The 23,258-nt window shown below is 48.6% G+C and overlaps 1 protein-coding gene across 1 annotated transcript in view; it reads right to left on the bottom strand.

Annotated features, from left to right (window-relative positions):
* The window catches only part of DSCAML1 (DS cell adhesion molecule like 1), a 330,897-nt gene that overhangs the window by 37,460 nt on the left and 270,179 nt on the right, over positions 1 to 23,258 (bottom strand). The window contains 5 exon segments of the mRNA XM_077777444.1: positions 1,491 to 1,561; positions 2,912 to 3,079; positions 19,397 to 19,525; positions 20,134 to 20,230; positions 20,751 to 20,950. Of these exon segments, the coding sequence (XP_077633570.1) occupies positions 1,491 to 1,561; positions 2,912 to 3,079; positions 19,397 to 19,525; positions 20,134 to 20,230; positions 20,751 to 20,950 (665 nt within the window).

Genomic DNA, 23,258 nt, shown 5'->3' with positions numbered 1-23,258 from the left:
TGAGGAAAGCCCTGGTGCCCAGATCCGGATGTGAAGGGGAACCATGGCTCTGAGCATCTGCTAGGTGGGCTGGTTCCCAGGAAGGTCCAACTATCCAGCCCCTGCCTCACTTTCACCCTGGTCATTTCTCTGGGGAAGGAAGGGACCAGGCTCTGCTGTGTGTGTGTGGTGTGTGTGTGGTGTGTGTGTGTGTGTGTGTGTGTATGTGTGGTGGGGACACACCCAAGAGTGTAGTGTTTTTAAGGAAAATATCACTAAGCCCTTCTGTATCTCTCCAGCTCTCAAGTCTACCTTGTTGAAGGGCCTGGGTGGGGGTGGGGGGGGGGAAACTAAGGCACCCCAGCTTTTCCCATCAGCAGTTAGAGTAAGAAAATGACCGTGGGGGTCTGATCCCGAGTGCAGACGAGGCATTCCCCCCCAAGCCCCGCTGTTGAGATGAGAAAGCTCCAAGAAGGAGAACACATATGGGCCCTAAGAAAGCTCTCTGTTCCCAAACTCTGTGCAGTGGGCTGTGGTGGCTGGGTTGGGGTCCGGACTATGCACATTTAAGTCCTTGAACGGCCGTGGGCAAATCACCCTGCATCTCTACGCCGTGGCCCTCTCTGACAGATAGGGATAGAAGTACCTCTTCTGGCCACCCGCCAGGGACAGAGGGTGAGATGAGCTAGTGTAAGAAAGTACTTGAAGCCTGAGGATTTGGTGCAGCAAGCAGTCCTTGTGTGCCCGTGGCAGTGATGTGGCGGTGAGGCCAGAGTTACCCAGGGCAGTGTCTCCCTCCTGCTCCAGGTTATGCTGTTTCTCTGCCCAGCTGTGGGGTCTCCTCTAAGAGTTTTCTCAAGTGACAGAGTCTTCAGGACACCCTGTAGTTTACAGGTCTCTGCCCCTTAGAAATAGCTGCAGATGACACTGGTCCTTTTTCTGTGCAGCTCATCCAGCCCCAGAGGTAGGGAGGACAGTTATTTCCACCCTGATTTTATAGAGGAGGAAACTGAGGCCTGAAAACACCAAGATTCCTGTGTAAGGCCTCACCAGGAGAAGATGGGATTGTACAGGGTACCTCCCAGCTCCAGTCGGAGGGACAAGATGAGGGTGAGACCCTGTTCTGTCATTTCACATCATCCACAGGGTTCCCTTGAACTTTGTACAAAATCAAACCCAACTCCTGACCTATTACAGCATGTGGGGTTTAGAAGAGAGGCCAGTGTGGCCGAAAACCCATCTTTCCCGCTTGGCGTTGCCAAGTTCTTCCTCCCATGCCAGGTACAGGCCTGCCTCAGACAGCCAAGGTGGAGAGGGAGTGGGGAGGGGTGGGGGGAAAGGCCCCTTTATCCTTCGGTCTTTCCTCCCCTCTGGCCTCACTGTGGTTAGCAAAAAAATGGGCGTGAGAATAAGAGATCAGAGACCAGCAAGCTTGCTGGGGCTTCACTCTTGGGTTGAGGAGGGAGGAGGCATGGAGGCATTTAGTGGGAAATGCTTCCGATCTCACTTACCTTCCAGGTCACTTGGATACTCTGTGAGGTCACTGGCTGCAAGGTGACATCCATGGGGGGCCCATCGGGAGCTGGTGGAGGGAGAAACATTACAAGTCAAGTCTTGGAAGAAAAGAGTCTTATGTGCTCACTCAGCCTCCTGAGCTGGAGGAATCCTGGGGAACAGAGGAAAAGCAGAGAACCCTCCTTGAAACAATCATAGGGTTTACATTTCCTCTCCATTCTCCATCATCATTTGCTGAAAATGTGGCAGCCAATGACAGTGAGATATTACTCTATATTTAGCAGACTGGGAATAATTTTTAAAAAGTCTGATAGTATCAAGTGTAGGCAAGGGTGTGTGGTGGCGGGAATTCTTTTTTTTTTTTAAGTGTTTATTTTTGAGAGAGAGAGAGAATAAGAGAGAAGAATGGGTGGAGGGGCAGAGAGAGATGGAGACACAGATTCTGAAGCAGGCTCCAGGCTCTGAGCTGTCAGCACGGAGACAGACATGGGGCTCGAACTCATGAACTGTGAGGTCATGACCTGAGCCGAAGTCAGATACTTAACCAACTGAGCCACTCAGATGCCCCAGGAATTCTTATGTCTACTGGCCATGTGAACAAAAATGTTCACAGCTCCAAGCTGCAAGCCACCCAGCTGTCCGTCTCCACTAAAATGGACAAGGAGGCTGCAGATAATCATGGCACAGAGCACTACCCAAGCACTGAAGATGCACAAATGATGAGACTCACAAAACAATATTGATCAAAACAAGGAAAACACAGAAGAATATATCAAGGACAATTTCATGAATAGAATCTGTGGGAAAATAGGCAAAACCAAACGACATGCTTTTTCATCCGTACCCTGTAGTGACAGCATAAAAGAGAAAAGTAAGAAGGGCTACTGGTTACTTCACAGCGAGCAATGGGGTTGTGGCTGGGTAGAGGCAGAGGGGGCCCCCTGGCATGCTGGTAACTGATAGTGAGTGTTGGTTATGCTAGTTTTTACTTTATTATCATTTGTAAAGCTGCACATATATATCTTATATGCACTTTTGGTATTGTTTTCTATTTTGCAATACCAGGAGAAAATATAGGGAGAGAAAGCTTGTTTAAATTTTCAGAAAAACCCCAAAACAAAGGTCACAGGAAATAATATAGGGCACTAGTACTCCAGGCTTTCCAGACAGGCTGGGGCCAGAGGAGTGGGAAAGAACCATGGACAGCTCCCCAAAGCCCAGCCTCTATAACTCCATCTGGAAAAGGTCAGACAGAAGAGCCTCCAATGATCCAAAGGCAGACACAAATAAATATCTTGGGATCTCTCCTTCCCTCTTCTAATTGTAAGCCCACTGTCAGTGGATACGGTGGGTGTGGGCCTCAGATGGCCCTGATCCCCAGGGTCATGGGAAAAAACCACGAGGCCGGAGTGCTCACCGGCCTCCTCCGTGCTGATGGTGAGCTCTTTGCTTGGCTCGCTGCGGCCAATCTTGTTGAAGGAGTACATGCGGATGCTGTACACAGAGGCTGGGTGCAAGTCCACGATGTTGGCCTGGTTGATGGTGGGGGAGATGTTGCGTGTGGACTGCTTGAAGTCCCAGGAATCTGGAGAGAGAGCAACCATTTCAAACCACAGCCAGGAAAACCTCACAGCCCTTCCCCAGCCTCAAGGACCAGCACATCCCAATCTCCAGCGTGATACCCAGAGGAGGTCCAGCTCACACAGACTGCAGCCGGAGGGTACATGCCTTACAACCTCACAGAGAGTACAAGGATTCTGTTCCATGAAACTCAAGGAGACCAAGGGATGCCCGAGAACATCAGCAGCAAATGCACCAGCTCTCCTCTGCCCTGGGCCAGCTTGTGAGTTCAGATGGGGGTCAGACAATATGTTCCCCAAGTCTCCTTTCAAGATCCCCATTTGCTTGCTATCCTTAAGGGTGTGATTAGCCAGTGCCCTTCTTCCTGTTCTCCCACAACACATCAGTGACCTGTTGTAACCACGAGATCCCTATCCACCCAGTGCCAAGGGTGAAGCCAAGTCTTCTTCCCCCTTTTCCTTCTGTGTATGCCTCTGTATTTCCTTTCCTTGTGCACTTGTGTGGTAGTGGTCTTGAGTGTCACTTGGTCTTCAGGGGGACAGACTGAGTGCCAGTGTCCCGCCCAAACCCTACCCTCTTTTGCTCACTAGCAGGAGAATGCTCTCTGAGTATTTAGGGTCAGGAGGCCACAAAGAGATTAGCATGTTTCTGATTCACCCAAGGGGACTAGCAAGCCATTCCAGGGCTGTTCAGCAAAATTGTAGAAAGTGAAAAATGCCACACAGGAATACTGTGACAGTAAACAACTCTGCACCTCCAGAGGAACCCAGTCATTCATTCGATATATTTTTTTCTGTGCCTCTACCGGGGCATTCCCAAGAAAAATGGGAAGGGGTTGCAGTTACAGCAAAGCCTCAGCTAGGATCTTCTGAACCCAGAATTCATAACTAGATTCCTTTATTGGCACTTCACTTTGTAAAGAAAAAAAGGCAGAGCACAAGGAAACAAGCTGATAGTAAGGCTTAAAAATCTTCCTGGGGCATGTCCTGATGTCACTATTCAGTCTAATTTTCCATGCCTTTTAAATCCACAGCAGAGGATCCCGAAAATTCTCAGTAGAAAAGATTAAACTGCATTCACTGCTGTTTAATCCCTAGAACAGGAGAGGAGGAAAGCATATTCTAGAAAGACTGTTAGGGAGATTTTTTTTTCCTTTGTTAAAAAAGGCTTGTACCTGATAAATTAGTTCACCAGAAGAGTCTATCCCATGCCCTCAGATTCTGGTTAATTGAGGTCTTGATGGTTTTCAAAACACCACTTCGAGCTTCACAGGCTCGGCATCTGTGAAGGGCACCGGCCCAGCTCCCCATCTGCAGTTTTGCATTTAATTCTTTGGTTTCATGAGCCAAACTCACAAATGGCAGGCTGTGGATGCTCAGAAGCACCTTATTTTCTCCTTGTCTCTTAAAACACCTCAACCACCCAGAAAGTCACTCTGTGGCTGGCAGGTTAAGCCAGAGGTGCAAATATAAGGGCTCCCACCTGCTGTGGACACCTCTTTGGTTTGGGAGGGAATGGGCTAGCGACACGGAAGCAGGTGTTCGCTTTTCTCTGTGGCATCCTGGGAGGTGGTGCCAGCTCACACATCATACTTGATTTGCCCATGTTTATGGGAGAGGGACGGTAATCATGAGTCAGTGAGGGAGGAGGCCCATGGGATGTGTCTGAACACAGAAGGACCAAGGGAAAAAATATATGTGTATTTGCATATACATATACACACATACATTTAATTAGAAGAGCCTTGCTCTCTCTATTCGTAACAAAGGCTAACATGGGAGGTCCCCTGTGGATAGAAATTTACATAAAACTGACATTTTCTTCACAATAGATTCAGATTATTATTTCCTCATTTTTACCAACACCACAGCAGTGATTACGTGTCCCTCTGTGTGTCTGAGTCATCTGCTATCGATTTGTCCCATGACAGTGGACATTAACATCGTTCACGTAGCTTAGGTGGCCCTCTGTCACATTCTTCCACTTATTATCCAGTTAATATTCTCCCCTCTATCATTAACAAAGGCCTTGGAGGGATTTACTGAGAGATGTGCATAAACCGTCACATTTTCTTCTTAGTCTCTCTTTGCTTGTAGTTTACTTTGGAAAATGAAGGCTGTCACTTTTGTTTCCTTAGAGATACTACAGCCTTTGCAAACGGGTTTTAATCCACCAGGACTCTGTCCTCTGTTTCCATTATATTCCACACATTCAGGTCACAGACATTCTCTTCTTTATTACTCCTTTGTATTTTCAAAAAAGTCTACAAGAATCATATTATTAATGCATGTCAAGTATGTTAAGTTTCTAAAATATAGCTCAGCACAAAATGACACAAATTTTCAAAGAAATAGAAGATTTGGAAACAACTGCTCTAACTCATCTTATCTCAGTGTGTGTGTTCATCTCCCTAGTGTGTTTACAAAATACAAAGAGCATCATCCAAAAATAGATTTACAAGATTTACACAATTGAAAATAATCTTGATTTCACTGACATGAAAATTTTCGTCTCTATCACTTCTCGTGTACGCATACTTCCTATTTTTATGTATGTTTACGTGCATAAAATGTTAACATTATTTGATTCATTCTTTCTTGTTACCTTCTTAACATGTTTCTATTATTCTTTTCAGTTATAAAAACTGCTATAAACATTCATTAGGGCTGTCTTTGTGTATTGTTCTGTGCTCTTTTCAGATAAATTCTAGTTAAGATAAATTGGAGTAAAACCGGGCTTTACCATTTACTGGATGTTTGACAAAATATTCTCATAAAAGAGGAAGAATAATATTATTATTCTCAGATTATTTATGTGGTTCATGCATTCATATATAAAAACCTGTTTGAAAGATATGTGGCGTATAGTAAATTTTCAAAAGGGTTTGTTGTTGCTATGCTCACGATCATATTAGGCCTGTAAATTCCATACAACCCTTTCATTGGACCACAGGCATTGGTGTTCACTAGTTAAAAATGAGCCTGTTAAAAATGTGGAAACGCAGGTAGATAGACCTAGATAGAATCTGCGTTTTTATGAGGTCTCCATTTTGTTTCTGCGCCCATTAAAATTTGAGAAGCACACTCCTGACTCACCATAACTTCTCCATCTGAGACATAAACACAACTTATCCTGTATGCTATAAATACGATACTCAAAAATGTGTATGCCTGTGTTGGTGCCTTAAATTTATAATTTATCTTCCAGAAAAATCGTCTCCGCAGTGGTTCTTGTAGATCAAGTGTCATCTTCTTTCCCAAGAGCCAGAGAATACTATTGTGCAAAAATGACCTTATTGGATAATTCAGGACACTCTCCTGGGTCACGACCTGTTGTTTTAAATTTTTGGTTCCACCTTGGGTCAGATTATGAACTCTGCCCATGGCCGCACAGTAAATTGTTTTGTGTTTCAATGACGGCTGACACTCAGGGGGGTGGCCATAGAACTGTCTCACGCTGAGCGGGAGCCGTACAGGGATGCGATGCCGGGGAAATGCAGGCACCTGGCCTCTGTGGGTGAGGCAGACTTCCCCAGAAACACCTAGGCCGCCCTCCAGGTTTGGGCTCTATTGTTTGTAGAAGGTCTCTTGGAGCTTCCACCTCCTGTGACAGAGTTTCAGATCCCTGCTTTCAAGGACGTGAGTTTGTTGGTGAAGAAAAGAATGATTTTGTGGTGTTTCATCATGCCTTTAAACTTCATCTTTCCTGAGCTAACCTACATCCTTTACCTGCGATTAGTGGTAATTCTATATGTGCAGTGGCATAAAATATCAGTGTCCCCATCTTAACATCCAATTTCCACCCCTTAGTTTTGACCCAGTAATACTTAGAAGTGGAACTTGGGAGGGGCGCCTGGGTGGCTTAGTCGGTTGAGCGTCCGACTTTCGCTTAGGTCATGATCTCGCGGGTCGTGGGTTCGAGCCCCGCGTCGGGCTCTGGGCTGACAGCTAGCTCAGAGCCTGGAGCCTATTTCAGAGTCCGTATCTCCCTCTCTCTCTGACCCTCCTCTGCTCATGCTGTCTCTCTCTCTCTCCTAGAAATAAATAAAAAATATTAAAAAAAAAAAAGAAGTGGAACTTAGGATCTGAAATTTTTACTATACCAGCAATAGCAAAGGTGCTGTCAGAAAACAGTATTTCCGGAAATCATGTTCTAGAATATTCTAACATCCTACAATGTCCTCTCTTCCCACCGGAGCACAATACTGGATTGGAAATTGGAGAATCTCCAGCAAAAGCCATGTTCTTTTTTTCCCCTAATAAACAGGACTTGCTGTCTCTAAACCCAACCTGGCCACCTTTCTGGAGCAAGAGGAGTCCTGGCACGCGGGGAGGAAGGAGACAAAAGCCAACACAGCCCAGTGGGCAGGAGTGATTGAAGCAGAGGACACAGGTGAGAGTTCCGAAGGTCACAGAGGAAGCTAGACCTTAGCATATGGTTTGGGAAGGTCTGCTTCAATGGAAATGATTTCTAAGACACCTAAGTTTTCTGCTGCTGTCACAGAGGGGGACACCTCTCCAGCCTTCCAGGCATTTTCTGCTCCAGTGGTTTTCTGTCACATTCACATCGAGGCCCAGAGTTGTCCCCTGGAACTGTGAGGCTGATGGAAAAATCTGGGCACACTTCTGAGGAATTCTACGTTAAGGCATTTTTAGAGTTCTGTATTTGCCTCGTGTGAGAAGTATGCGAGGGAAGTGGTTGAGATAGTGGGGATTTGGTTCAGAAATCCCAGGGACCCTGGAGATAAGTGTCATATGTGCTCTGCTGAGTCATTTCCAGTCTTGTGGAGGCTTCACACACAGCCCTCCAGAGTTCAGAGTCCGTCGTTTCCTTGTGGCACAATGCACCTCCTTTGAAATGAGCAAATTGAATCACTCCTTCCATTTTGAAATTTCCATGTTCGTTGTAGGAACTAACTTTAGCAATTTCAAGTCCCTATGCCACAGTTCCTCAACAGTACAAAAGCTTCATGCATCCCTTTACCTCTAGAATTCTCTCTTTTATTAAAGTATAACTGACATATAACATTATATTAGTGTCAGGTGTACAACATAATGATTTGATATTTACATACATTGTGAAGTGATAGCTACCTTAAGCCTAGCCACTATCTCTCACCATACAAAAGTTACAAAGTTTTCTTCTTATGATGAGAATCCTCAGTTAGTCTCTTAGCAACTTTTTTTTCAAGTTTATTTATTTTGAGAGAGAGAGACTGCAAGGGGAAGGACAGAGAGAGAGAGAGGGAGTGAGGGAATCCCAAGTGGGCTTCACGCTGTCAGTGCAGAGCCTCATGTGGGGCTCAATCCCATGAACTATGAGATCATGACCTGAGCTGAAATCAAGAGTCGGACACTTAACTGACTGAGCCACCCAGGCGCCTCACCTCTTAGCAACTTTTCAACATGCGATACAATATTATTGTCTGCAGTCACCATGCTGTACATCACTTCCCCATTACTCATTTCTTTTATAACTGGAAGTTTCTACCTCCTGACGTCCTTCACGTATTTCACTCACTCTCAAAATTCCTTCCCCCTGGCAACCACCAGTCTGTCCTCTATATCTACAAAGTTTATTATGTGTGTTTGTTTGTTTTTTATATTCCACATATAAGTGAAATCATGTGTTATTTGTCCTTTTTTGGGTCTCTGACTTATTTCACTTAGCATAATACTCTTCAGGTCTATCTGTGTTGTTGCAAATGGCTAAATTTCACTCTTTTTATGGCTGAGTAATATTCTACTATGTGTGTGTTTTTGTGTGTATGTATAAGTGTGTGTGTGTATGTGTATACCCCACATCTTTAAAAAAATTTTTTAATGTTTTTTATTAATTTCCGAGAAAGAGAGACAGTGTGAGCAGGGGAAGGTCAGAGAGAGAGGGAGGTACAGAATCTGAAACAGGCTCCAGGCTCTAAGCTAGCTGTCAGCACAGAGCCCAATGTGGGGCTTGAACTCACGAACCATGAGATCATGGCCTGAGCCGAAGTCGGATGCTTAGCCGTTTGAGCCACCCAGGTGCCCTGCCCCACATCTTTTTTAATCTAATCATTTATCAGTGGACTTAGGTTGCTTCCAGATCTTAAGCTATTGTAAATCATGCAGTGACGAACATAGAGGTACACACATATTTTCAGACTAGTATTTTTGGTTTCTTTGGATAAATACCTGGAAGTGGAGTTGCTGAATCATAGAATAATTCTATTTTCGAATTTTTGGGAAACCTCCATACTCTTTCCCATAGTGGCTCCAACAATTTACATTCTCATCAACAGAGCAAGAAGGTTCCCTTTCTTCCACATCCTTGCCAACACTTGTTAGTTCTTGTGTATTCAATTCTTTGAAGACTGAGAGAGGCGAGGAGGCTGCAGAAGAAGAGCCTGAAGCTTGTAGAGGTTGGTTCATGAGGTTTAAGGAAAGAAACCATCTCTATAACATCAAAGTATTAGGTGGGGCAGCAAGTGCTGATGTAGAAGCTGCAGCAAGTTCTCCAGAAGATGTAGGTAAGATAAGTAATGAAGGCGCTACACTGACCAACAGATTTTCTTTCTTTCTTTCTTTCTTTTTTTAATGTTTTATTTATTTCTAGGAGAGAGAGAGGGAGACAGCGTGAGCAGGGGAGGGTCAGAGAGAGAGGGAGTCACAGACTGAAACAGGCTCCAGGCTCTGAGCTGGCCGTCAGCACAGAGCCCGACGCGGGGCTCGAACCCATGAACCGCGAGATCATGACCTAAGCGAAAGTTGGACGCTTAACCGGCTAAGCCACCCAGGCGCCCCTGACCAACAGATTTTCAATGCAAATGAAACAGCCTTCTATTGGAAGATGCCACCTAGGACTTTCATAGCTACAGAGGGGAAGTCAATGCCTGGCTTTCACCTTCAAAGGACAGGTTGATTCTCTCGTTAGGGGCTAATGCAGCTGGTGACTTAAAGTTGAAGCCAATGCTTACTTAACATTTCCAAAATCCTAGGTCCCTTAAGAATGATGCTAAATCTGCATTGCCTGTGCTCTATAAATGGAACAACAAGGCCTCGATGCTAGCACATCTGTTTATAACATGGTTTGCTGAATATTTTAAGCCCACTGTTGAGACTTACTGCTCAGAAAAAAAGATTTCTTTCCAAATATTACCGCCTGTTAACAATGTACCTGACAAGAGGTCTGATGGAGATGTGCAACGAATGCCATTTTCATGCCTGCTAACACGACATCCATTCTGCAGCCCATGGATCAAGGCGTCACTTCGACTTTCAAGTCTTATTATTTTAAGAAATACATTTCATAAGGCTAGAGCTGCCACAGATAGCGATTCCTCTGATGGATCTGAGCGAAGTAAATTGAAAATCTTCCAGAAAGGATTTGCCATTCTACAAGCCATTAAGAACATTTGTGATTCATGGGATGAGGTCAAAATATCAATGTTAATAGGACTTTGGAAGAAGCTGATTGCAACCCTCGTGTAGACTTTGAGGGGTTCAAGACTTCAGTGGAGGAAGTGGCTGCAGATGCGGTGGAAATACCAAGAGAATTAGGATTAGAAGTCGAACCTGAAGACGGGACAGCATGGCCGCCGTCTCAAGAATCAAACTTGAACAGATGAGGCGTTGCTTCATATGGAGGAGCAGACTAAGTAATTTCTTTTTTAAAAATTTTCTTTAAATGTTTCATTTATTTTTGGGAAAGAGGGTGAGCAGGGTAGGGGAAGAGAGAGAGAGATGTGTTGGGGGGAACAGAAGATTCAAAGCGGGCTCTGTGGTGAGAAGATCCAAAGCAGAGAGCCTGATGCAGGGCTTGAACTCACAAACTGTGAGACCATGACCTGAGCCGAAGTCAGAAGATGCTTACTGACTAAGCCACCTAGGCATCCCAAGAAAGTGGTTTCTTGAGATGGAATCTACTCCTGGGAGAGACACTCTGAAGACTGCTGAAGTGACAGCAAAAGATTTAGAATATGACATAAACTTAGCTGATAAAACTGCAGCAGGGTTTGAGAATGGACGTCAATTCTGAAAGAAATTCTGCTGTGGTTAAAATGGTATCAAACAGCATCACCTGCTACAGAGAATCACTCGTGAAAGGGAGAGTCCATTGATTTGGACAACTTTATTGTTGTCTTATTTTAAGAAATTGCTGCAGCCAGCCCAGCCTTCAGCAAGCACCACTCTGAACACCAACCCTCACCAACATGGAGGCAGGACCCTCCATCAGCAAAAAGATTATGACTCACTGAAAGCTCAGATGACAATTTGCATTTTTTTACAATAAATTATTTTTTTAAAGGTTTGATTGTTTTTGTTTGTTTGTTTGTTTATTTATTTACAGAGAGTGCACTAGCAGGGGAGAAGGAGAAAAAGAGGAAGGGAGAGGATCCCAAGCAGGTTCCGTGTTGTCAACACAGAGCCAGATGCGGGACTCGAACCCATGAACTGTGAGATCGTGACCCGAGCCGAAACCAAGAGTCAGAGGCTTAACTGACTGAGGCACCCAGGCTCCCCTACAATAAAGTATTTTTAAATTAAGGTACATACATTGTCCCCCCCCCCCCCCCATGTTATTGTACACTTAATAGACTACAGAACAGTGTCTACATGACTTTTACATGCACTGGGAAATGAAAAAATTCATTTGACTTGCTTTCTCTTGGTGATCCGGAACTGAACCAGCAGTATGTCTGAGGTATGCCTATGATTATTGATGAGTATGTACTTACTGCCTCTTTGTTAATTATTTTCTGCCTGTTTTGTAGTTTCTTTCCGTTTCTTCTTTTGCTCTCCTCACTTATGGTTTGATGACTTTCTTTAGTGGTGTACTTAAATTCTTTTCTCATTTTCTCTTGTGTATCTACTCTATGTTTTCACTACGAGGCACACATCCAGTAGCCTGTATGTGTAGTAGTCTATTTTAAGCTTAGGGCAACTTAAGTTTGAATGCATTCTAAAACTCTACATTTTTACTCCTTCTGTTGTACGATTTTGATGACACACCACATCTTTTTGTGTATCCCTTCACTAATTATTGTAGTTATACATATTTTTACTACTTTTGTCTTTTAACCTTCATACTAACTTTATGAGTGATTAATCCACTTTGTTTACTATATATTTACTTTTACCAGTGAGATTTTTACTTTCATATGTTTTCTTATTACTAATTAGTGCCCTTTCTCTTCAGCTTAAAGAAGTCCCTTTAACATTTGTTGTAAGATCAATTTAGTGGTGATGAACTCATTTAACTTTTGCTTGTCTGGAAAACTCTGGGTTTCCTCTTCATTTCTGAAGGATAACCTTGCCGGGTAGAGTATTCTTGGTGGGGAATTTTTTTCCTTTGGCACTTTGAATACACCATGCCACTCCCTTTTGGCCTGCAAAGTTTCCGAGGAATCTGCTAATAGTCTTATGGGGTTTCCCCTGTACATAACAAGTTGTTTTCCTCTTGCTGCTTTAAAGATTCTCCCTTTATATTTAACTTTTGACATTTTAATGACAATGTGTCTTGGTGTGGATCTTTTTGGGTTTATCTTATCTGGAACTCTTTGGGCTTCCTAGATTTCAATGCTTGTTTCCTTCCCCAGGTTAGGGAAATTTTCAGCCATTATTACTTTATTTTTAAATTTTAATGTTGTTAATTAAAAATAAATTAAATAATAAATTAAAACATTTTAATTATTAATTTTAATTTTTTATTATTAAAGTAAGTTCTACTCCCAAGGTGGGGCTCGAATTCATAATCCCAAGATTAAGAGTCCAATATTCTACCAACTGAACCAGCCAGGTGCCCCAGCCATTATTACTTTTATAAGTAATTTTTTACTTATTAAAAACATTATAAGTTTTCCTGCCCATTTATTGCTTCTTCAGGAGCCCTGTAATGTGAGTGTTACTCTGCTAGACATTGCTCCATAGGTCTCTTAAGCTATCTTCACTTTTAAAAATTCTTTTATCTTTTTGCTGCTCTGTTTGGGAGCATTCCACTGCCCTGTCTTCCAGGTCACTGATCCTTTCTTCACACCCCCTGGTGTGTTCTTCAGCTCTGTGACTTCTGTTTGGTACTTTTTAATATTTTCTGTCTCCTTGTTGAAATCTTCTGTGTTCATCTATTCTTCTCCTAAGTTCCATGAGCATCTTTATGACCATTACTTTGAACTCTTTATCAGGTAAGTTATTTACCTCCATTTCCTCATGTTCTTTGCCCCTAAAGTTTTATGTTATTCTTTCACATGGAACACATTCCTCTGTTTCTTCATTTTGCTTGACTCTGTTTTGTTCTGTGCATTAGGTAAAATAGCCTCCTCTCCTTGTCTTGAAGGAGTGCCCTTATGTAGGCAATGAACCATACTGTTTAACCTCGCCCTAGCCCTCGGTTGTCTCTTGAACCTTTGTGACTGTCTAAACAGCCTGGTTTATTCTGGATAGTTCTCCATTGTTGAGGGTATGCCAAGACCTGTCAGTGTTCCAGAGGGAGGGATCTTAGCACCTGCTGACATTCAGGCTGATTGGAAGCCAGATTCTTAGATAGAAGCTTTTAAAGTATACAAATACATACTGTCCTATGGGACCACAATCACAAACCCTGCTGGCCTCCAGACCGGGCCATCTGGAGGCGTCCCCTTGGCAACAGTTGCAAAAATCAAGGTTACAGACAAGTGTATGAGCTCCTTCCTGGGATGTACTGGTGTGTTGTCATGAGACCAAGGGAACACACAAGGATGGCATTCCCTTAGCCCGTATTCTCTTAGAACATTTCAGTAGTCTTTAGATGTGTGATAACCCGAAACCTGCCCTTTAGGCTGAAGCTCCAGGACAAGCAAATAGGTCTTTTTCACAGGAAGACTGGGGGGTGTGTTTTAGTTTGCTGTCTGTGCAGTGTCCTGGGGGTGAGAGCCTGCCAAGAATTGTCTCTCTGGTGGTTTCAGACCCACGGCGACTAGAAACACAAGCCCCTCTAGCCACCAGACCCAGATGCTCAAGGGCTGTCCCCGGTGTTGACTGTGTGCACCTGCTGGCTTTAGCAGGGCCATGGGAGAGTGTGGAGGTGGGCTATACCAGCGGCTTTAGTGGAGAAGAAGAGCTAATATTTACCAAGCGCCTGGTGCTGGACAATGTAAACATTTACCATTTACTCCTCACACCCCCGATATCAGCACTGTATCTCCAGGGTATCGGCAACCCCCATGTCACCAAGCCCAGTTCCTCACCTGGCCTCTCAGGAGTGTTCAACCCTTAGACCTCTCCCTTCTTCCTGAAGCACTCCTTCCTTGGCTTCCCTGACAAAACACTCTCTGGCTTTTATCTTGTGTCTTGGGCTATTTTTCTCTCTCTGCTTTGCAGGTGCATTTCCCCCACCCTACTACAATGGTTAGATGGGGCTCTTCTCTCATTTTATAGACCACTGTTGGGATTGGATCTGAGCCACTCTTTGTCTTTTACTTTGGACTTGGAGTTCCTCTGCCTTTTGCAGTCGCAATAAATACCCAGCCTTGGGGCGCCTGGGTGGCTTAGTCGGTTAAGCGTCCGACTTTCGCTTAGGTCATGATCTCGCGGTTTGTGGGTTCGAGCCCCGCGTCGGGCTCTGTGCTGACTGCCAGCTCAGAGCCTGGAGCCTGTTTCAGTCTGTGACTCCCTCTCTCTCTGACCCTCCCCTGCTCATGCTGTCTCTCTCTCTCCTAGAAATAAATAAAAATATTTAAAAAAAAAAATACCCAGCCTTGCCTTTCCCTTCCCTGCCACACTAGGCTGCCAGTCACAGGAGGGTTGGGGCAGAGAGTGTCCCAGAAAGTGGCCCCTTTCTCTCTGCTTTTACCAGTCGCTTGCAGGTGGATTTGACCTTGTGTTCCCAAATCATCTTTGATGTCGGCACAAAAACTCTCTCCCCACAGCCCTTTCAGACTAATGCATCAGAGTCAAATCTGAAGGCCTCTAGTTGATTTTCCAGACTTGATCACCGCCACCTCTCTGACCCTGAATAGCTGAAATTAGGGGCCCTATTTTCTTCTCTTTTCTTTTCAGCTCTGAGTACTGAGCTGGGTTTGGCGAATATTGTCTCTTTTAATATTCCCTTTCATATGAGCCTGGCTTACCCAGATTAACATATTTCATTAAGGGCTCTCTCTCCCTTTCTTCATCAAAGGGTTTCTGATGCAAAAATATTCTTCTTAAAAAATAAGGAAGTGGCTGGGGAGATGTCAGTGCCTCCTACTCTGTGGATTGCTCGCTGGGAGGGGACCTGGAGCCTCTGGATTTTCAGGAGACACATTTGCTGTAGAGGGGGAGCCACTTGGACAAAAGCCCCATCTAGAGCATTTAGCTGCCTGCGCTTGGGAAACAAATCCATCCTGCATCTCTGACTTTCTCTTTGCATCGCAGCACCAAGCCCCCTCTCCCCTTCCATGGCAATCTCTCTGCAGCACCCAGAAGAGGTTCCCTGGGTGACAACGACTGCACACAACATCCCAACAGCAAGCAGTCCCTCTCACAGCCACACTCCTGCTCACACGGAACGACGCAGCACACCAGGCCAGCTCACCCCACGGTGGCCGACAGCTCGCAATGGGAGGTTGCCTTCTGGGCTTGTAGGACTATCCTCAAAGAACCCATCTCTGCTCCTTGCTTGGGGAACAGAAGTGAAATGTAGTGTCTGCATTTTTAAAACTGCACAGCGCCATCTGATAGATTTGTGTGGACGGTGCTATTTATCATTCAGCATTCATGTATTATTACTCTGCTGCCTGGGGCCAGGAGAAGTCAGCGTGAGCAGGATGGTTTAGAAAGGGCAGACTTGATAATTTCCCTTGGAAAATTAGCACGATGAGCAACATGGCAGAAAACCTGGCAAAGACTAAACTGAGGCAAAGAAGGGGGTCAGGAGCAGCTGGTCGGGACCCGGCACAGTGTGATCTAGGGCAGGAGGAAGAGACAAAGGGAGACCAGAGACACGGGATAGGGACCTGCGGAGGGTAAGGATGTCCCAGCCTCTGTGCTGAGCAGTTAGCCATCACACTCGCTTAATCCTTACGGCCATTCTGAGAATTACACGCTATTGTCTTCATTTGATAAAGAGATGTCCAACGTAGCTTGCTAAAGATTGCACCGTTCTGATGCTCGGTCAACCCAAGCCTTCTGCTTTCGAGAACTGTTCTTATTCTACTATTCCATGTGTGGAAGATCTACTTACACACACGTGCACGCACACACACACACACACGCGTATAGCTCCCTCTTTCCTTTTAGTCATCCATCTGTTCCCTAGGATACCTTTTTCAGTTACCACATAATATAGTTTGTGGCGTATTACACAGGATTGGAGAGTGCTTTGTAATGATTCTGAAGGCGTGTGTGTGTGTGCGTGTGTGCGTGTGTGTACACAGTGTATGTTCTCACTTCAACTGCACTGTAAGCTTCAAGGGCAACACCGTCTCTTATTTCTTTTTCTTTCCCTACCACATGGCTGCTGCATGATTCTGCAAAAAATTATTGGCACTCAGTACATGCTGCTGACTGACAGACATATATTTCAGCCCGCAAGTCCCTGAGGACTATAAATTGCCACATGAGGTATGTGAGTTAGAAGGGAGAGAGGAACTCACATTTATTAAAGGTTTACTACAGCTCTATGCTAGATGCTTTCTTTCTCTCTCTCTTTCTCTCTCTCGCTCTCTCTTTTTTAAAGCAGGCTTCACACTGAGTGCGGAACCCAACTTGGGGCTTGAACTCATGACCCTGAGATCAAGACCTAAGCTGAGATCAAGAGCTGGAACTCAATTGGCTGAGCCACCCAGGTACCCCTAGGTGCCTTCTCTTTAATCCTCAAAACAGTCCCACAAGAGAGGCATTACCATCCCCACCGTACAGACAGGAGCCCGTGCCGTGCTCGCGGCTTCTGCCTGATGCCGGCGACGACTCCCTGCGGCTCCTCCAGAACTCCCTTTCCTACATGCTGCCACAGATGTCCCCCTGGGATGGAGCAGTCCAACCCAAAGGCAGGGGAAAGGACCAGCCAGCATCCATGCTCTCGATCCTGTGATTTATCTTCCCACAGGTGCAAAGCCCTTGTTGAAGGGAGAATCTTCATTACCCCTCTCTGTGCTCTGCCCCCCAGTCCCAGACCCCCAGCTTGGGGGCAGGGCATGGCATTCCCTCATCCCGCAGGAGAGCCAGAGGGGCTTGGGGAAGACATGGACGTGCTCTGGAAATAGCATCTTTCCCGCCCCCCGTCTCCTTCCGCACTGCTCTCCAGATGTGTGAGGTTCTCAGCTTTGCCCTGCTCGGCGGTGCCCTGGGAAAGGTTTCCACACGTTAGACAGTGGTCCACGGAGGGGAAGCAGGCAGCGGGGCAGCACGGGGGGAGGAGGGCGGGGAGGTAGTTGCCAGGAACAGTCTGGGAGGGGTGCGAGTGACAGCCCAGGCCGCCACTCCCCACCTCTGACAATGACGGAGCAGAGCCCCTCCAGCCACGGTAACCTGGCCGGGAGAGCATGTAGTGCCATACGGGGGTGCGACCAGCCAGCCGCAGGCATCTTGAGGTGTGACACGGACACAGTCAGCCCCCTCTCCCCTCTGTGCCCCGCGCCTCTGCCGAGGCCTGGCTGCTCACCACCTCTCCCCAGCTGCAGCCTCCCGCTCACCTCCCAGACACCCTTTCTTCCACGGACACCAGATGAATCTTTCCAGGGTGCCGTGTGGCCCAAGTCTCTCTCTGGGAGCCCACTGACAGTGGCTCTCAACGACCTTCCCCAAAGTAAAGGCTCAGCCCAGAGGCCCCAGAACACATTTTCGTCCCAAGAACTGTCCCTGAGAGCCCTGTGCTAGACGGGCCACTCCCTGCAGTAAATGTTACCTGCTCGGGGCTCTGCCTTTCCCCCTTTCCCTGAACCTAGGCCTGTCACCTTTCAGCCTTCAAGTCCTCGCTCTCAGTGAGGCACCCTCAGGGACAAGAGACCTTCCCTGATGCCACCGTTAGTGGCAGCTGCTCCTCTGGGCCACCCTCCTCCCGCACTCAGGGATGGACTCCTGGGCGGCCGGCTGCAGCCTGACTTTCCTCCCCAAGTGGACAGCAAGCTTCCAAGGGCGGGCGCCTCCCTGCAGACCCCTGCACCGGGGATGACTGGCACGGCGTCCCTGATGGAGCCGCTTCTCAAAAGGTGAATATGCAACTCAGATGTGTGCTTTCCCGGGTCTCGCTCGGATTCAGCCAGCAGCCCTCTGCCGCGCATCTAACCGCGTGGCGGGCAGTGTGCCAGGTGCCGGGAAACAGCAGGGACTGAGACTTGGTCCTTCTCGAGGAGAGGACACCCCGCCAGCCACTGACTGTGGGCTGTGCTAAGAAAGCGTCTAGAAGGTCTCAGGAGAAACAAAACCTTGGATCTACAGGAAGACCTGGAAAGTGAGTCGGAGCTGGCAGAGGAAGGGGGGCTGGGCAGGGCTGAGTTCTCCAGGCTTTTTTTTTTTTTTTTTTTTTGCATTTCATTTTTAAATTGTTTCTGAAAAGCTGACATAGGCTCATGTGAATGCTAAAGGTCCCGAAGCAGCCAGACTGAGAAGTAGGCTTGCCTCGCACTCCCACATGGGGGCCACCCAGGTGCCCTCTCGGGGCGACCCTGCTGGCCCAATTCTCATGTACCTTCCAGAGACAGTCACACAGACATAAGCATGAGCCCTTGCAGCAACTCCGTGGCTCCGTCCACCCCAGGCCTCCTGCCCCTTATGAGGCCCCCTCCTTGCCATTTCCTGTCCCCTGACCAGGGGCCCCCCACTTCCCCAGAGACCCGGGGGCCCTCGTCACTCTGCTCTGCAGGGCGTCACAGTGGGAGGCAGTTGCAAGGTGCTAGCTAGGGTCCTAGGGGAGAGCTCTGAAGGGGTCCCGGAGGACAAAATTTAGATCTAGGTTTTTCCTAGAGACCAGCAAGGACCAGCTCTCTGACCCCCCAAGCATCCCCATCACCCCAGGCCAGGAGTGCCCAGATGACCCAGTCAAATCCATGATGCCTCTGACCTCACAGACACAGCCCATAGCCCCTTGCCTCTGGGCCTTTAAACTATTTTAAGTCAGACCACCTTGTTGGCCTTGGCCTGGGGACAGTTCTGGAAAGAAGGGCTGGCCACTCCCTCCCCATCAACTGGGTGTTCGTCTGCTCCTCTCACAGAGCTCTTAGCCCAGCCAGAGCCCCGGCCTTAGGGAGCCGCAGGGGCCTGTGCCCTGGCGGCTGCTGCTGTGTGTCAGGTGGGCAGCTCTGAGGCCCGGGGACACTCCCAGTGCGGGGGGCGGGGGGCGGTACGGGCAGAGCACGGGCACAGGGCCACGGGAGGCCGAGCCCTCACCCTACCTGATTTGTTCTTGTATTCGATATCGAAGCCCGTGATGATGCTGTTCCCGTCGAATCGCTGGGTCCAGCGCAGGTTCATGCTCCGGGCCTTCACCTCCCGGATCTCCAGCTCTGGGGGGTCAGGGGGCTCTGGGGAGCGGCAGACGGAAGGAGCAGACGTGAGGACGGCAGCAGAGAGTGTGGCCTCCTGCCTACCTCCAGAGAAGACCCGGGTTCCGCTGTGTCCCGGGGACTGGTGTCAACTGTGGTCTGAACCCAGGGGTTAGGGCAAGGCGGGTAGGGGGAGGCCCAGCGGGGGCGCTCAGAGGTGGGGGGGGCTAAGCTGGTCCCCTGCTTTGTCCCCCCTCTCTTCCCTGGCCTGGGGGAGGGCAGGCCCTTGCCCCTGACCTGAGAGCCTGTTTGTGGTCCATGAAGAGCTCCCGACTTTTCCCAGCGGACTCTCCCTGCCCTCGTCTCCTCCAGGGTCCGGGCCCACAAACCCAGGTGCCCCCACTTCTGGAAGCAGCAACGTGTTCCACAGTGATGGTGGTCAGTGTGAACCGTGCTGTCTGAAGTGTGCCTGGAAGGGCCCCACTCTGGCCGGAAGGGAGAGCGGAGGAAGGCTCTTCTGGGAGCCCACTTCCTGTCATTCTCCACCACATATGGGCGATGGCCCTGTTCTTGGGGTGAAGCTGGGCGCGGGCACCTGGCTCCCCAGGGGAGGGCGGGGCAGGTGAGGCAGGGGCAGGTGAGGGTACCTTGCACAGTGAGTTGGATCAAGCCCCGGTCCTCCCCATATGAGTTGATGGCGTGGCAGCTGAAGAACACAGAGTCCCCACGGTCAGCTGGCTTGAGCTGGGAGGTGGCCCGCAGGGCAGGAGGATGGGGAGAGAGGGAGGAAACGGGGAGAGTGCTTTAGAGCCGGTCTGCTAAAGGGGGCTCACTCTAGTGGGGGTCAGCAAGGCCACTCTTCTGGGAACGGGACCCACAAGGGCTCTGTCAAGGGCTCCTCTTCCCAGAAAGTTCTAATGGTGGAGGTATGGAGGAGTCCATGCAGGGAGGGGCTGAGGGGACCCAGAGGGGAGAAAGAAAGGGGCCGAGGGACCCCAGGAGAGTGGGGGAAAGGGGCGAAGGGGTCTCAGAATGGGGGGAAGGGCTGAGGGTTCCACACATTTAATGGCTGTGGGGTTGTCAGGAAGGAAGTAGAGTGAGGTTCCCTGAACGAAGAAGGGAAGTAGGTAGGAAGGGGAAGGTGCCTTCTGTGGTGACGTAAGGGTCTCCCAGATCCCCATTTACCTCCATTAGAGACAGACGTAAAATTGCGGGCTCCCCACTTTCAGAGAGTTGGGGTCCAGACTGGGGCGTGGGTGCTCACCTTCAGCGTCGAGACCACCTCGTCGCCATTGTCCTTGGTGGCGATGGCGTACCGCATGACTCGGTCGGGGTCGATGACCGTGTCCCCCTTCTCCCAGCGGATGATGATGGGCCGCTCACCCCTCGCTGTGCAGTTGAGCTCCTTGGCGTGACCCTTGATGGCGATGGTGGTGTTGGGGTGCGAGGTGATCATGGCCGGGACTGAGGAGGGGAGGAGGTGCGGGAGGCCCCAGTGAGGGGGGGCGGCCAGCCTGGGGGGAGGGGCGTGTGCCTTGTGCAGAGGCCCCACCCCCACCGCCCCTCCACGGCCGAGCGCCTCAGCTCCAGGGATGGGGTCTGTTAAAGGTCATGGGGGGCTGTCGGAAAAAGCCACTTGCCTGTCCTCTTTTCCCCCTCCCCACCCATGACTGGAGTGGCCTGTCTCTTCACCAGGGATTTCTATATTCCCTGGACCCCTCCGCAGCACGTTTTAAAATGCACAGTATGTACAGAACTAGGAAGGAGACCAGATACATTGAAGTGTGGTTATACAAATATTAAAACCTTCAAAAGCAAACTTTTCATATCGTATATCACATATCAGTATATGTTTCTTATTACTTTTTATCAAATACGGTCTGGTGCTGAGTTACATCAGCACGAGTCTGTAGCAGCAACGAGCGTGCATGCAGGAGTGTGGTAGGAAGGCTCCTGTGAGTTTCTGCCGCTGGGGCTGTGCTGCCTATATTCAAAATGGAACGTGATGCTCCATTTCAGCTTTACGTTAGCGGGAAAAAAGATGTGCTCCCTTCTCCTATGCAAATTCATAGACCCCTTGGATCAGACTGATGGACTTTCTGGGGGCAGGGTGGTCTCTGGACCCCAGGTTAGTTACGAGCCCTGCTCTAAAGCCCTGGGGCGTCCGCTTTGTGCCCATGGCTCAGGCTCTATCCATGCCTCAGCTCAGCAGCTCTACTCCTCTCCAACAGCTGGGAAGCGCCCCGCTCGTCCAAACAAAATGCAACAGAAAACCCTGCGGAACATCACCATTATTAAGGTCCCTCAAGCAGCGCTGACAGGTCTCTCCCCTGCCCCGCCACCACCAATGAGCTGAGAAAATCATCACGAAGCCACCGAGGCCCCAGCTGGCCATCAGGAGACCCCTCCCAGGGCCCTGAAGGGAAGCATCTAGATCTTGACCCTCTCCTGGGCCTGAGCACCTTGGTAATTACATAGGTAATTTCTCCCAATACCTCTGTGCAATACTCCCCAGATCTTCCACATTTTCATGGTGTTCCCACTCCTGTGGGTGTCTCTCTCCCCTTCCCCTCTCCCCCTCCTCCCAGGAGGCAAGGACCCTGTCTCACATCGTGCGTGTCCCCCAAGCCTGCCGCAGGGCCATGTAATGGCATAGGCGCTTGAAATTACCTTTGACTGAGGGGTATCCATTCAACAAGCATTTATTGAGCACCTGTTATGCTCCAGGCTTTGACCTGGGGTCCAGCAAGGAATAGGACAAATCGGATCTCAAGGAGTTTCATGGTAGGCGGCGAGCACAGACAAGACTGGCGATCCTGGCACAGTACGGTAAGCACTGTGCTGGGGAAAGGCACGTCGGACATAGAGGGACTTCAATGGGCAGGAAAGGGTACCCCAGGCAACGGAAGCTGCTAGATCAGAGGCAGAGTATGCAGGGCAGACCCCGGGAAGCTAAGGGGTCTGATGCACCTGCAAGACTGTCCTTGCCCTTGCCTCTTCCGCACCACCTTCCTGGGAAAACCTGCCTGTCTGGGTACAGGACACAGTGGCTCTCAGCCTGTGGGGTGCCCATTAGCCCATCAGCCATTCTGGAGCACACAGATTGGGCTGGGCAGTGGTTGGCGGTAAGAATCAGACCTCACCCCACCTTCCACCTCCACCCATGGTGGGGAGAGGACCCTCCTCACACTAAATTCAGCAGACCAGACACCCAGCTCATCATACCCCATCAACGGCCTGCTTGGACAACCTTGCAAGAGGGCTTCCAGTCTCCTCTGTCCAACCACCCCCTGGCTCCCCCCTGGGGCACCGTGTCCCTGCTCCATGACAGGGGCTGATCCTTTCTTTCCCTTCCAGTGTCCTCAAGATTTCTCTCCCTGCCAGTTTAAAAAATTTTTTTTAATGGTTTTTATTTATTTCTAGGAGAGAGAGAGAGAGACAGCATGAGCAGGGGAGGGTCAGAGAGAGAGGGAGTCACAGACTGAAACAGGCTCCAGGCTCTGAGCTGACAGTCAGCACAGAGCCCGATGCGGGGCTCGAACCCACGAACCGCGAGGTCATGACCTAAGCGAAAGTCGGATGCTTAACCGACTAAGCCACCCAGGCGCCCCTCTCCCTGCCAGTTTTAAAGACCTACTCAAAGTTCTTCCCAGCAACTCTCCAGGGTCACCTGACTTCTAAGGACAAAGGACATCACGTAATGATGATGTGACCTGAGACACCCGTCGGTGGGTGAGGAGTCATTTGAAACTGGTGTGGGGGGTGAAGGGTG

The sequence above is a fragment of the Crocuta crocuta genome, unplaced genomic scaffold (assembly GCF_008692635.1).
Source record: "Crocuta crocuta isolate KB4526 unplaced genomic scaffold, BGI_CrCroc_1.0 scaffold271, whole genome shotgun sequence".
In the NCBI taxonomy this organism is placed as follows: Eukaryota; Metazoa; Chordata; class Mammalia; order Carnivora; family Hyaenidae; genus Crocuta; species Crocuta crocuta.
This window is presented reverse-complemented; position numbering and strand designations above follow the sequence as displayed.